A 12,522-nucleotide genomic window follows, 5' to 3' on the forward strand; every position below is an offset into this window, starting at 1 on the left:
GCCTCATTTCAGTTTTCGGTGGAGGGCAAGTTCCCCCGGAGTAATCCCTAGGGACTGGACTTGGTTTCGGTGCAGACTTGGCGGACTGTCCCACGTCCAGGTGCTGAGTGGCCATGTCCTTGCAGCTTGCTGCTTTCCTTCCTCATCTCACTCCCCCACCCCACCCGCCCAGCCCCAGGGCTCTGCCGCCCTCGGGTGCCGGTTCTTTCTTCCTCCTTTGATTCCAGGCCGCCTTGGGCCTCCCTGACTGCATTCTCGGAGGATGCTGTTGCTGGGGAGATGTGACTGGCTGGTCTGGCAGTCACCTCAGGCTCGCTCTGCTGTTTTGTACCATTAGAACTTTGGATGATCAATCAGTTCTCAGCAGCGCCTCCACGTGGCTTCAGGTGTAAATGATCTTCAGCAAGCCACGCCTCTATTCCCACCCGCAAGGAAGCTGACTGCTGTCCCCAGCAAAGCCTCTTTGGGTGGTGGGCGTCTATGTACCTTAGGGACGTGGAGAAGGGAGGTGCGGGTAACACAGCAATTACTGAGGTCCCCTCCTGTGCCAAGTGCAGCGTCGTGCTGGCTGTGGCAGTAACAGCTCTGGGCTCCTGTTGTGTGCTCCTGGTTATAGTACGTGTGCTAAGCACCTGCAGTAACTTGTCACAGCCATCCCCTGAGGTACAGGGATTTATCATGTTCCCCATATCAGACCATGGCCAGGCTCACCGGGCAGTACATGGAGGAGAGAGTAATGAAGCCCTGGCAGGCAGATTTCAAGGTGTACATTCTGAATTCCTGGACCACTTTGTTTGCAGGTGGATATTACAGAAGGTGCTCAAGTTGCTCAAAGTCACACAGCTCATAAACTATACTCCTTCTACTGAGTGTCCCCCGCTTTTCTGGCCTTCAGTAGGGTCTTTGATACAGGGGTGAGAGGATATACTAATCACTTCACTGATGGCCTGGGTCTGAACAGTGGCAGCCCACAGACAGGTTATGATGGGACCTCACCCATGCAAATGCTGAGGGAGGTGGTTAAGCAGGAGGGGAGCTGGAGATACTAACTGGGCATGAAGGCCCAGTGGGAGTGCCCTGCTACCCAAAGCACCATGACCTAAGATGATGGCAGAACCACAGGCACACCCCCACACCGAACAGGGAGGCCCCGTGGGTCAGTGGGGAAAGCAAGAGAAAGGGCCTGGGGCTTGGGTGGGCTTCAGGAAGACAACATTGTGGGGGAACCCTGAGAACGGGGGTGAGGCAGTCGTTTGTGAGGACAGTCTGGTGGTGGGGGCGCAGCAGGGATGCAGGGATTCACCCTTACATCCTGGAAGCTGGTGAGCCCATGCAGGATGGTATGGTGTGCTTCAAATGTCCTGGAAATCACGCGGGGGACCCCTGGGGTGACCGAATGAGCCTGGGAGTGTGGGGGTGGCTGGGCTGGAGCAGGAGCAGGAGTAAACGAGGGAAGAAAATGGTTTATGGGGCATTCTGGGGAGGGGCAGGACCCTAGGGAACTGGCAGGGGAGAGGAGAGGTCAGGATGATGCCCAGATCACAGGTACATGGCCATTCTGGGTGACCTGCCACTCAGCAGGAAACCAGCCTATGGGCAGGAGGGAAGGGAAGCCCTGAAGAAGGGAAGACAAAGTTGAGTGGGGTCCAGGCTTAGCATGGCTGACAAGCATGGGCAACAGAAGGGAAGGCAAACCGGCTGGGGATGAGAACCAGGCTTAGCAGGCAGGGAAACAGGCACCTATTCCCTCTAATAGGATGAAGGGGATGAGAAGCTGCTGTGGCTCCCCCTGGCACCATAGACATGCCCTGTGAAAACCCAACTGTCCCAAACTTCCCCCAGCAGGTGGGAGATCCTTGCTCCTAGTGCACTTTGACTTCCGCACTGATCAGGACTGACTGGACGTTGGGGTGGGCTTGGCCAGTGAGCAGGACCCTTTGTAGACACTGGCAGGGGAGCTGAGGAGGGAGCTGGTTGGGTGCCTGAGCAGGGATGCACCCTGGGCAGCTTTCTGAATGCACCCTAGCCTCAGGTACACCCTGGAGTTCCTTCACACAACACGGAGCTCATCACACTGTCACAGCCCTCCTTTATCTGCCCACTTGTTCCTTCCAAGCCCCAGGCTGTGTTCTAAGGCAGCTTGAAGGAGCTTCTCCTGGTGCTTGATGGGTGCTAGAAACAAAAGCTGGGGGTGGGCTGTGTTTATGATCTGATTTGTTGACACAATGTTAAATTTGAACTCAAACACTTCCATAGGATCCCTTAGGGCTTTTTTTTTTTCATCAGTTGATTATTTGCGGGGCAGAGACAGGTACCGAGAGATAGGGATACCGAGAGACAGAGAGGCATAGCTTCTGTCTGTTGGTTCCCTCCCCAGGTGTCTGCAGCAGCTGAGGCTGAGCCAGGCCAAAGCCAGAGGCCAGGAACTCAATCCAGGTCTCTCATGTGGTTCAACTGGAGGTATTTAAGCCGATCCCTGTTTCAAAATGTTTCAAAATCCCAATGTCTCAAAAATGTTGAAATGATGTAGTTCCCTCAACTTTCCCCTCCTGTACACATGCTGTGCCTTTGAGTTATTTTTCTTGGAGTCTTTTGTAAAGTACTTGTTATTTGGCAAAGTTACTTCCCCACAGGGCAAAACTAAACTCTCATGTCACCAGCAATGTAGTTGCAGAACCACTTTCATTCAACTCTTGTCAGAATTGGGTGTTGAAAACATCTTAAAAATGGTCTTTGGTAAGGTGAAAAAGTAACACCTTAGGAGAGGATGCTCAGCCTTCCAGTTTAGATGCGCACCTGTCAGGGTATTTGGGTTCAGTCTCAGTTCCAGCTTCTGCAGCGTGGCAGCGAGCCTGACCCCTGGGTGGGAGACCTGGGCTGAGAGCCCACTGCCAGCTCTGACCCAGCCCAGTCCCTGCATCTGGAGAGTCAACCAGTTGCTAAGAAGGCCCTCCTGCCTCATTCTCTGCTTCTTAATTTTTTTTTTTAAATTATGACAGTTTAAATCTTTGACTTTCTTCCCATTTGTTGTGAATAGAAACACCTTTTTCATTTTCTAGCAGTATTTCCTCGTTTGTTACTTACTTTCTCTGCCCATTCACCCATGGGGAGTTCTCTTGTTTTATCAGAATCATTTGTATTTCAACTGTAAGAAAAAAAAATTTACCATATTTTAGCAATTATTTTTGATGTTTAAAATTTTGTTTTACAAAAAAATAAAATCTTCCTGTAGAAATATAAGCTGACTTGGTGATTTTTAAAATTGCTTCCAAGTTTATAAGTCTCTTTTCAGATCCTTTTTTCCCCATTTTCGATTGTTGTTTGATTTTATATTGAACTCTTTAACCTCCTCTACCTGTGGCTTTTAGAGGAAGGTGTGAAGTGATGTGATTAGTTTGCTTATTTCGGAATTGCTAACTGGTTATCTCAAAAAGTACCTTCTTACATAACTTTAAAAAAGCGATTTATTTATGATTTACAAGGTAAAGTTACAGAGGGGGAGAGACAGAGGTCTTCCAGCCACTGGTTTGTCCCCCAGATGGCTGCAGTGACTGGGGCTGGGCCAGGCTGAAGCCAGGAGCCAGGAGCTTCTTCTGGGTCTTGTAGGTGGGTGGCAGGGGCTCAAGACCTGGGGGCATCTTCTGCATTTCCCAGGCCATTAGCAGGGAGACCCCCAGAAGTGTTTTTTTTAAAATATTGTTTATTTGAAAGAGACCATTTATTTATTTGACAGAGAAAGAAAGGAATAGAGAAATTGCATCTGCTGGTTCACTCACAGCTAGAACTGGATTGGGGTTGCAACCAGGATATGATCATTCAACCCAGGGCTCCCCTGTTGTTAGAGCCTCCTAGGGTGATTAGCAGGACTAAAGTTGAGAACTGGAACTGGAAATCCCACTCAGAAACACTGATGTGTAAGGTACTTCTTGCTCATGAGGCCAAAAGCTCCTCCCTTTCCCATCCCAACAAGATTTCCTAAATCGCCTCCCACTGCCCAGTGTTCCCCATGTCATGCTAAAATTGCTGTACATGGGCACAGTATTGTAGTATAGCCGGTCAGGTCACCTCTTGTGATGCTGGCATCCCCCATCAGAGTCCTGGTTCCACTGCTGGTTGCTCAGCTTCCGGTGTGTCTTCTGCTGTTGTGCCTGGGAGGCGCAGTGTCTGGACCCTTGTTTCTATGTAAAAGACCCAAATGAAGGGCTGACCCCTGGCTTTGGCTTTGCCAGCCCTTTCTGTTGCAACCACTGGGGAGGGGGAGGGGAGGAGGATCCAGCAGATGGAAGCGCGCTCACTCCTTCTCTCCCTTTTAAGTAAATACATACATCTCTAAAAAAAATTATTATGTTAAATTATTATTATCTTTCAGGAAGTCGCCCTATACTCACAATTTGAGCCATTATGGCAGACGTTAGTTCCTCATTACAGCTCTACTTTAGAATTTTCCTTAGGGCCCAGTGCGATGGCTCAGTGGCTAAGTCGTCACCTTGCAAGCACCAGGATCCCATATGGGTTCGTGTCCTGGCTGTTCCACTTCCCATTCAGCTCCCTGCTTGTGGCCTGGGAAAGCAGCGGAGGATGGTCCAAGTGCTTGGGCTGGTATCCAAGTGCAAGACCTGGAAGAAGTTCCCGAGTCACTTCAGCCCAGAACAGCTCTGGCTTTTGTAGCTGTAGGCAGTGAACAACAGATGCAAGTCCTCTCTGTGTCTATCAAAAAAATAAATAAAATCCTTAACAAAAAAAAAAAAAAAAAAAAAAAAAAAGAAAAGGTCACACCACCTGGATGAAATAGAGTCATTTTCCAGCCTGGAAAGCTTTGCTCAGTGCCTGATCTACAGCTCAGGAACCTTGCACAAAGAGCCTGGGCGGCCAGCAGCTGGGGGATCTGACTCAGGCCAGTGTGACCCCAACACTCTCTGAACTGCCAGCCCAACAGGTACAGTGCCCACATTGGGTTGCATTTACTCCTAAGCCAGTGCAAAGTGGGTGTCCTCCCCTCCACCATACTTTGTATAATTTCCACACTTCACAGCTGTCATGAAGCTTCCCATATTTGTCTTTCATAGCATGATTGTTACGAACTGTAACAGTATTATTTATGAACGTAGAACAACTCATGGTTAGCGAATGGCCGGCCTAGCGAAACTCCGCAGAACGCGGACGGCGGACGGTCTGCACTGGACTCGGCTGTGCCCGGGCCGTTGTGGCGGGTCGTGGCGGGTCGTGGCGGGCCCCAGCGGGGCCCTGTGGCGGCACAGGTCGACGGGACTCCTTGCCTGGAAACGAGACCCCGGGCCGCGCCCGCCTCTCGGGGGCCGGACCCTTCGTGCTCGGACTGCAGGGCACCGGGGCCTCGTTTCCGGGCGAGGCCCTGAGCCGCGCACCAGCCGGAAGTGCCCGAGTCGGGGCGGCGAGAGGCAGCGTGTGGGAGCGGCGGGGCGGAGGGGAGTGATCCCGCAGCGATGATCCAGGCGATTCTGGTTTTCAACAACCACGGGAAGCCGCGGCTGGTCCGCTTCTACCAGCGTTTCGTGAGTGCGGCCCGGCTGCGCCCCTTGCCCCTTCCGCTGGTCCCTCAGGCCGTGCCACCGCTTCTTCCCCTCCCGGGGCCGGAACTCCGATCCCCTCGGGGGCGGCCCTGGCACTGGGCGCCGGTTCGCGACGCCGCCAGGTCTCAGCCCCCGGCCACGGTCTCATCTCGGAGGACCTTCAAGCAGTTAGCTTCTTATTTTTTTATTTTTATTTTTTTGGTGGGCAGAAGGCCTGGGCGAAGCTGCTGCTTGTTCTGACTCCGGCCCGGCGTTTCCTCCGGGTGGGGGTCGAACAGTCCGTTTTAAATGCGGGAGTCGTTGTGACAGTTGTTGCCGCATTGAGGACTCCATCCCTGGTCGTGTGCATTTTCCTAAAAGCGTTTGCTAGGAGAAGGCGAGTGCGCAGGGGCTGGCGCCTCCCGAGATTTTATCTCTCAGTGGCTGGCTGGGTTTCAGGACACTGATGGGTGGAGGGGCCTGCCTTGGGCCAAGAGAAATGAAAAATAATCTTATCCTTTGCAGAGAGGTTGCAGATGGCATCACGATGAACATTAGAGCATCCTGTTCAGCTGGTGTTTGCATTTATGTATGTGTGTGTGTGGATCCTCCCCCACCCCACCCCTAGTTTGTTTTCTGACATGACCAGGCTATTTCACCTACCATACAGGTCAGTTATATTCCACGGGCCCAGGCCTCAGGCTGCTGCTTGCGGTGCCCACATCCCGTGTCAGCTAAGGTTCTGATCCCACAACCTGGTCCCTTACCCCGTGTCTGACTGTCAGGGATCTGCTCCCTCATCCCGTGTCTGACTGTCAGGATTCAGATCCCTCATCCCATGTCTGTCAGGATTCTGGTTCTTCATCCCATGTCTGATTGTCAGGGATGTGATCCCCCATCCAATGTCTGTCTAACTGTCAGGGATCTGATCCCTCACCCCGTGTCTGATTGATAGGGATCCAGTGGTCTCTGCTCTCATCCCAGCTTCATGCTGAAGTAAACCTTTGGACATGCGCAGTTGTTTCATTTCTGTTAGCTCTGGATAAGGGTTCTGATTTCCCCACACTCATACAAATTTGTGAGACATCAGTGTTGTTGATGGAAGGCATTTGACTGAGGGTGGAGTAGCTCATGGTGGCTTTGGTTTCAATTCCACAAGTATCTTTCCCATGCACTTATTTGGATGTCTTTGGAGATCTTAGGATTTTTTAAAGAAACTTGTGAGCTAAGAGTGAAAGTGCAGAGAATTAAAGATCTGAAGGCTTGGTCATTCCTTGGGCTGCCACACCCACCTAGAGTCAGATAAAAGGGTTTAAATTCAAAAGATGTTTCTGTTTTTAAAAAATACTGATATCTACACCCTGGTGTTTTCAGTGCATGCAAAGTTAATCATTGAAAATATTTTGGCATCTGTGAACTTGGGATGTTTTTCAAATTCAAACCAGGAAAGTAGTGATTGATTTACTTGAGTTTATAGTGACCAGCGGTGAAGAAGTTTTCATTTGGGGCTGGTGTTGTGGCCTACCAGTTAAACTGCTGCCTGCAGTGCTGGCATCCTTATGGGCACCAGTAAGAGTCCAGGCTACTCCACTTCTGATCCAGCTCCTTGGGACTGTACCTGGGAAAGCAACAGAAAATGACCCAAATGCTTGGGCCCCCACATTCAATTCAGAGATGTGGATGTACTTCCAGGCTCCTGGCTTCAGCCTGGCCCAGCCTTGCCATGGTGGCCATTTGCAGAGTGAAGCAGTATATGGAAGATCTCTTCCAATCTCTAATTCTGCCTTTCAAATAAAGAAATACATCTCTCCAAAATTTATTTTTAAGAAGTTTCCATTTTTGGGCTCGCAGCGTGGCCTAGCAGCTAAAGTCCTCGCCTTGAATGGTCTGGGATCCCATATGGGCGCCAGTTCTAGTCCCAGCAGCTCCACTTCCCATCCAGCTCCCTGCTTGTGGCCTGGGAAAGCAGTCGAGGACGGCCCAAAGCTTTGGGATCCTGCACCCGTGTGGGAGACCTGGAGGAAGTTCCTGGCTCCTGGTTCGTGATCGGCACAGCACTGGCCGTTACGGCTCACTTGGGGAGTGAATCATCGGACGGAAGATCTTCCTCTCTGTCTCTCCTCCTCTCTGTATATCTTTGTAATAAAAATAAATAAATCTTTTAAAAAAAAAGATTCCATTTTTAGGGCCAAGCGCATTATACTAGTGGCTAAGGTCCTTGTTGTGCACGTACCAGGATCCCTATGGGCGCAGGTTAGTATTCCGGCTGCTCCAGTTCCCATCCAGCTTTCTGTTTGTGGCCTTGGAAAGCAGTCAAGGATGGGCCAAAGCCTTGGAATCTTGAATTCACGTGGGAGACCAAGAAGAAGCTCCTGGTTCCTGGCTTCGGATCGGCTCAGCTCTAGCCCTTATGGCCGCTTGGGGAAGTGAATCAGCAGATGAAAGATCTCTCTCTCTCTCTCTCTCCTCTCTGTAAAATCTTTCCGATAAAAATAAATAAATCTTTTTTTTTTTTTTTTTAAAGTTTTTATTTTTAAAAAGGTTTGTATGTTTGAGAGCAGAGAGCTGCAACATGTTCTTCCATCTGCTGACTGACTCCCCAGATGGCCACAAGGGCGGAAGCTAGGCCAGGCCAAAGCTCCATGCAGGTATTTGAGTTATCATTGGCTGCTTTCCTAGGTGCATTAGCAGGGCTGGATAGGAAGTCAAGTAACCAGGGCTTGAACAGTCCTGGTTCGCAAATGGTAGCTGAATGCCAGTTCACAAATGGTAGCTTAACATGATGACCCCAAAGGCGGCCCACATTGATTTAGTTTCATTCAGGGGCTACTGAAGGCCATTCCATACCCACCTTGAGACAAGATAATTTCTCCCTCTGCCTATTTTTTTTTTTTTCTTAAAATATATTTGAGGGGCCCTGAGTGACAGATAGCATAGCGGTTAACGTCCTTGCCTTGAATGCGCTGGGATCCAATATGGACGCTGGTTCTGGAAGTGGGGTCCGCTGGGATTAGGCCTCCCTGCTTGTGGCCTTCGAAAGCAGTAGGGGACAGCCCAAAGCCTTGGGACCCTGCACCCACGTGAGAGACCTGGAAGAAGTTCCTGGCTCCTGGCTCCTGATCAGCACAGCACCGGCCATTGTGGTCACTTGGGGAGTGAATCATCGGAGGGAAGATCTTCCTCTCTGTCGCTCCTCCTCTCTGTATATCTGCCTTTCCAATAAAAATAAAATCTTTTTTTAAAGAGTTTTATATATATATATATATATATATATATATTTTTTTTTTTTTTTTTTTTTTTTTTTTTTTGAGAGGTAGAGAGGGGGTAGGCAGTGAGCTCTCACCTGCTGACTCATGCCGAAAGGCCTGCTAGCCTGGATTTAGGAACCAGGAACATAATCCAGGACCCTGTGTGGGTGACAGGGACGCAGCAATGTGAATCATTGCCTCCTGCCTCCCAGGGCCTGCCCTGGAGGGTGGGAAGCTGGAGCTGGGAATCAGAGCTGAGGATTAAACCCCAGCACTTCCTCTTAACTACTAGGCCTAATGCCTTCTCCCCCAATTTCTTTCCATTTCAAGCCTAAAGTTAATTTTGTAGAAAGACAAGGCTGAAAGTTGCCCCAATCTGTTTTCTCACCCTTGGACAAGTCCAGTCAGAAGTCTTAGTCTAGCTACTCCAGTGTGGTCCCCAAAGCAAAAGTGCTGGGATCACCCAGAAGCTTGTTGGGCCTGACTGTAGCCTGAGAACGTGACACAGGCCTGCAGCATCAGCAGCTGCCCTTTGCTGATTGTAGGTGGGATTTGAGAGGCATGGGTTTAGAGCGGTTAATGACTTCATGTCCTCCTGTCATCCTTCCACACTTGGGGAATTCAAATGCGTGTATGTTGACTGTGCTATCAAGTGATTCCATGGTAGTTGAGCCTTCTCAAGTATGTACAACATAAAAAAAAAAAGCAATCTTGTTCCTAGCTCAACTTTTAATACGAATCTTTATCTGTAAATGGATCTTGGTCTTTCTCAGTAATCCTTAGTTGGTGAGCCACATAGTGTCTTATATGTGGAACCAGCGCAAGAGGTGGCAAAATCCACTTGACTTTTTTTTTTTAAAGACTTATTTATTTTTATTGCAAAGTCAGATATACAGAGAGGAGAAGCAACAGAGAGGAAGATCTTCCATCCGATGATTCACTCCCCAAGTGACCACAACAGCTGGTGCTGTGCTGATCAGGAGCCAGGAGCCAGGAACTTCCTCCAGGTCTCCCACGTGGGTGTAGGATCCCAAGGCCTTAGGCCATTTTCAACCGCTTTCGCAGGCCACAAGCAGGGAGCTGCAAGGTGAGGACTTAAGCTGCTAGGCCACCACACTGGGCCCCCACTTGACCTTAAAGCGTTAGACCTGTGGATATTTGGTTTTGTAACAGGCATGGATATTTTTCGGGGGAAGAAAAAATATTGCTGGTGATTCTTTTACACTGAATAGAGTTTTTCAGTGCGCCCTTGCTTGTTGGAGTAACTCGTCTGCCTATAGCACAGTTGTAACAGATGTCTGGGTAAGCACGTTCTACCCTAATGCCTATGGAAGAGCCTTGCTGCCTGTTTTTCTTTGGATTTATCTACTCTCTACTCACCTTTTCTAACCTTTATTTTTAATTTTTTATTTATTTGAAAGGAAGATTTAAAAAGAGAGATCTTCCATCCTTTGTTTTACTCCCCAAATGGCCACAAGAGCCAAGGCTGGCCAGGCCAAAGCCAGGAGCCAGACACCCAAGTACTTGAGCCACCTTTGCTGCTTTCCCAGGGCAGGAGCAGCTCTGCAGTGGAGCGAGGGGATGCCATCGTCACAGGTGGCAGCTCAATCCACTGCGCCACAATGCCTCGCACCCGTTTCTGATTCTGGAAACTGGTGTTTGCTCCCTGTCCTTGTCCCCTTCCATGGGATGTCCTTTTTCAGAACTGCCCATTCCCGTGCTCTCGTGTTTTTGCTCCACAGCCAGAAGAAATTCAACAGCAGATTGTCCGAGAGACTTTCCATCTGGTGCTCAAGCGGGATGACAACATCTGTAACTTTTTGGAGGGCGGAAGGTAAGCTGTCACCTCGATTTCCCCGTGCTCGGTGTCGGGTGGGGACCTGATGCACTTGCAGCTCTCTTAGAAGGGCCTGGTTGTCTCTGGGACCCAGCTGAAGGAGTGGGCTTTTGGTGTTCCCCATATTGTTTTCTGGTCCCTGTGAAGACAGACAGAGACAAAGGGAGGTAGAGCAGCTTTAAGAACTTCCATCCAACCTGCTTCTGCTGACTGGCCTGCCTTCACCTTCCCACAGACCCTCTCTCACTCTGGGAATGGGTCGAGGTATTAGATCAAGGTGCAGGTGCTGACGCCTTTCCCATCTTCCACAGTCTGATTGGTGGTTCTGACTACAAACTGATTTACCGGCACTATGCGACCCTCTACTTTGTGTTTTGTGTGGATTCGTCAGAGAGTGAGCTGGGGATCTTGGACCTCATCCAGGTAAGTGTGCTCAGCCTCATTAGAGGATTGGGTAGCCCGCGGTCCCACTGGTTGCGCATCATGCCCAGGTGTCCACTAGATGGTGCTGTGGGGAAGTCCCTGAGCAGCCCACATCCTGGGTGCACCTGTGTTTGTGTCCTGCATGCAGCCCTAGCATTGCCCTGGGTTTTCTTGTTTGGAATTTTTTTTCCAGCTGTCAAACCAAATGACATTTAGAAGTGTGTAGTGTTTATTTTCACTTATAATTCTAGCCCAAAGAAACTTGATGCTTGAGTTAGTCTGTGTCATCTTGACATAGGGCAACATGATTTTTGTTAAACTTATTGAAAATTAACAGTTGCTTCTTAGTTCTCTTCGTTATCTTCATGGAAACTGAAATGTGTAGGGAGACTGGAGTACGGTGCTGCCGTGTGTGCGGGAGGTTCCAAGCGGGCTCCTCCAGGTGGCTTCAGTCGCCCTCTGGGTGGCAGGCACTGCAGCAGACACGCTGAAAACTTCATGAACAGTTACGGAACAGAAAAAAAATGCTTGCAACTAATATCTGTTTTGTTAAAAAGAAATAAGCTACATTTAATATGTTAGGGACAAACAAATGGAAATTTTGAGCATATATATATATTTTTTTTAAAGATTTTATTATTATTGGAAAGCTGGATATACAGAGAGGAGGAGAGACAGAGAGGAAGATCTTCCATCCGATGTTTCACTCCCCCCAAGTGAGCCGCAACGGGCCGGTACGCGCCAATCCGATGCCGGGACCAGGAACCTCTTCCGGGTCTCCCACGCGGGTGCAGGGTCCCAAAGCCTTGGGCCGTCCTCGACTGCTTTCCCAGGCCACAAGCAGGGAGCTGGATGGGAAGTGGAGCTGCCGGGATTAGAACCAGCGCCCATATGGGATCCTGGGGCTTTCAAGGCGAGGACTTTAGCTGCTAGGCCACGCCACCGGGCCCTTGAGCATATATTTTTTGTTTCAGGTATGCCAGACTTCAAAAAATAAGATTTATGTATTTTTATTTGACACAGTTACAGAGAGAGAAAAAGAGAACCTCCATTTGCTGATTCATTCCCCAAATGGCTGCAATGGTCAGAGTCGAGTTGATCCGAAGCCAGGAGCCAAGGGTTTCTTTTGGGTCTCCCACATGGTTACAGTGGTCCAAGGCCTTGGAGCTACGCTCTGTGCCTCACAGGCCATAGGACATGGAGCAGCCAGGACTTAAAGCAGCGCCCACATAGAATGCTGGTGCCTTGGGTGGAAGTTTAGCCTGCTACACCCCGGTGCTGGCCCCCTTCTCAGATTTTTAGCTTGTATTTTGCTCCTTAGAGTGTTTGGATTTTTTTTTTTAAATCTATAGATGCTAGATATTATTCTCTAGCCCCTAATTCTTCATCAAGATACTGAATTCTAGAAGAATTACTCATTTTGTCTAAACAGTATTTATCCCAAGAGTTTAAATTTATTGCAGAAATGAAAAAGACTAATATATAA

The 12,522-nt window shown here is 49.4% G+C and overlaps 1 protein-coding gene across 4 annotated transcripts in view; it reads left to right on the forward strand.

Annotated features, from left to right (window-relative positions):
* Positions 1-5,392: 5,392 nt before the first annotated feature.
* The window catches only part of AP3S2 (adaptor related protein complex 3 subunit sigma 2), a 58,823-nt gene continuing 51,693 nt past the window's right edge, over positions 5,393-12,522 (forward strand). For all 4 annotated transcript variants that reach the window (XM_058665587.1, XM_004577931.3, XM_012928551.2 and 1 more), the window contains exons 1-3: positions 5,393-5,531; positions 10,519-10,610; positions 10,925-11,036. In XM_058665587.1, the coding sequence (XP_058521570.1) occupies positions 5,463-5,531; positions 10,519-10,610; positions 10,925-11,036 (273 nt within the window). In that variant the 5' untranslated portion in view covers positions 5,393-5,462. The remainder of the gene's footprint in view (positions 5,532-10,518; positions 10,611-10,924; positions 11,037-12,522) is intronic.

The sequence above is a fragment of the Ochotona princeps genome, chromosome 6 (assembly GCF_030435755.1).
Source record: "Ochotona princeps isolate mOchPri1 chromosome 6, mOchPri1.hap1, whole genome shotgun sequence".
NCBI classification, from domain to species: Eukaryota; Metazoa; Chordata; class Mammalia; order Lagomorpha; family Ochotonidae; genus Ochotona; species Ochotona princeps.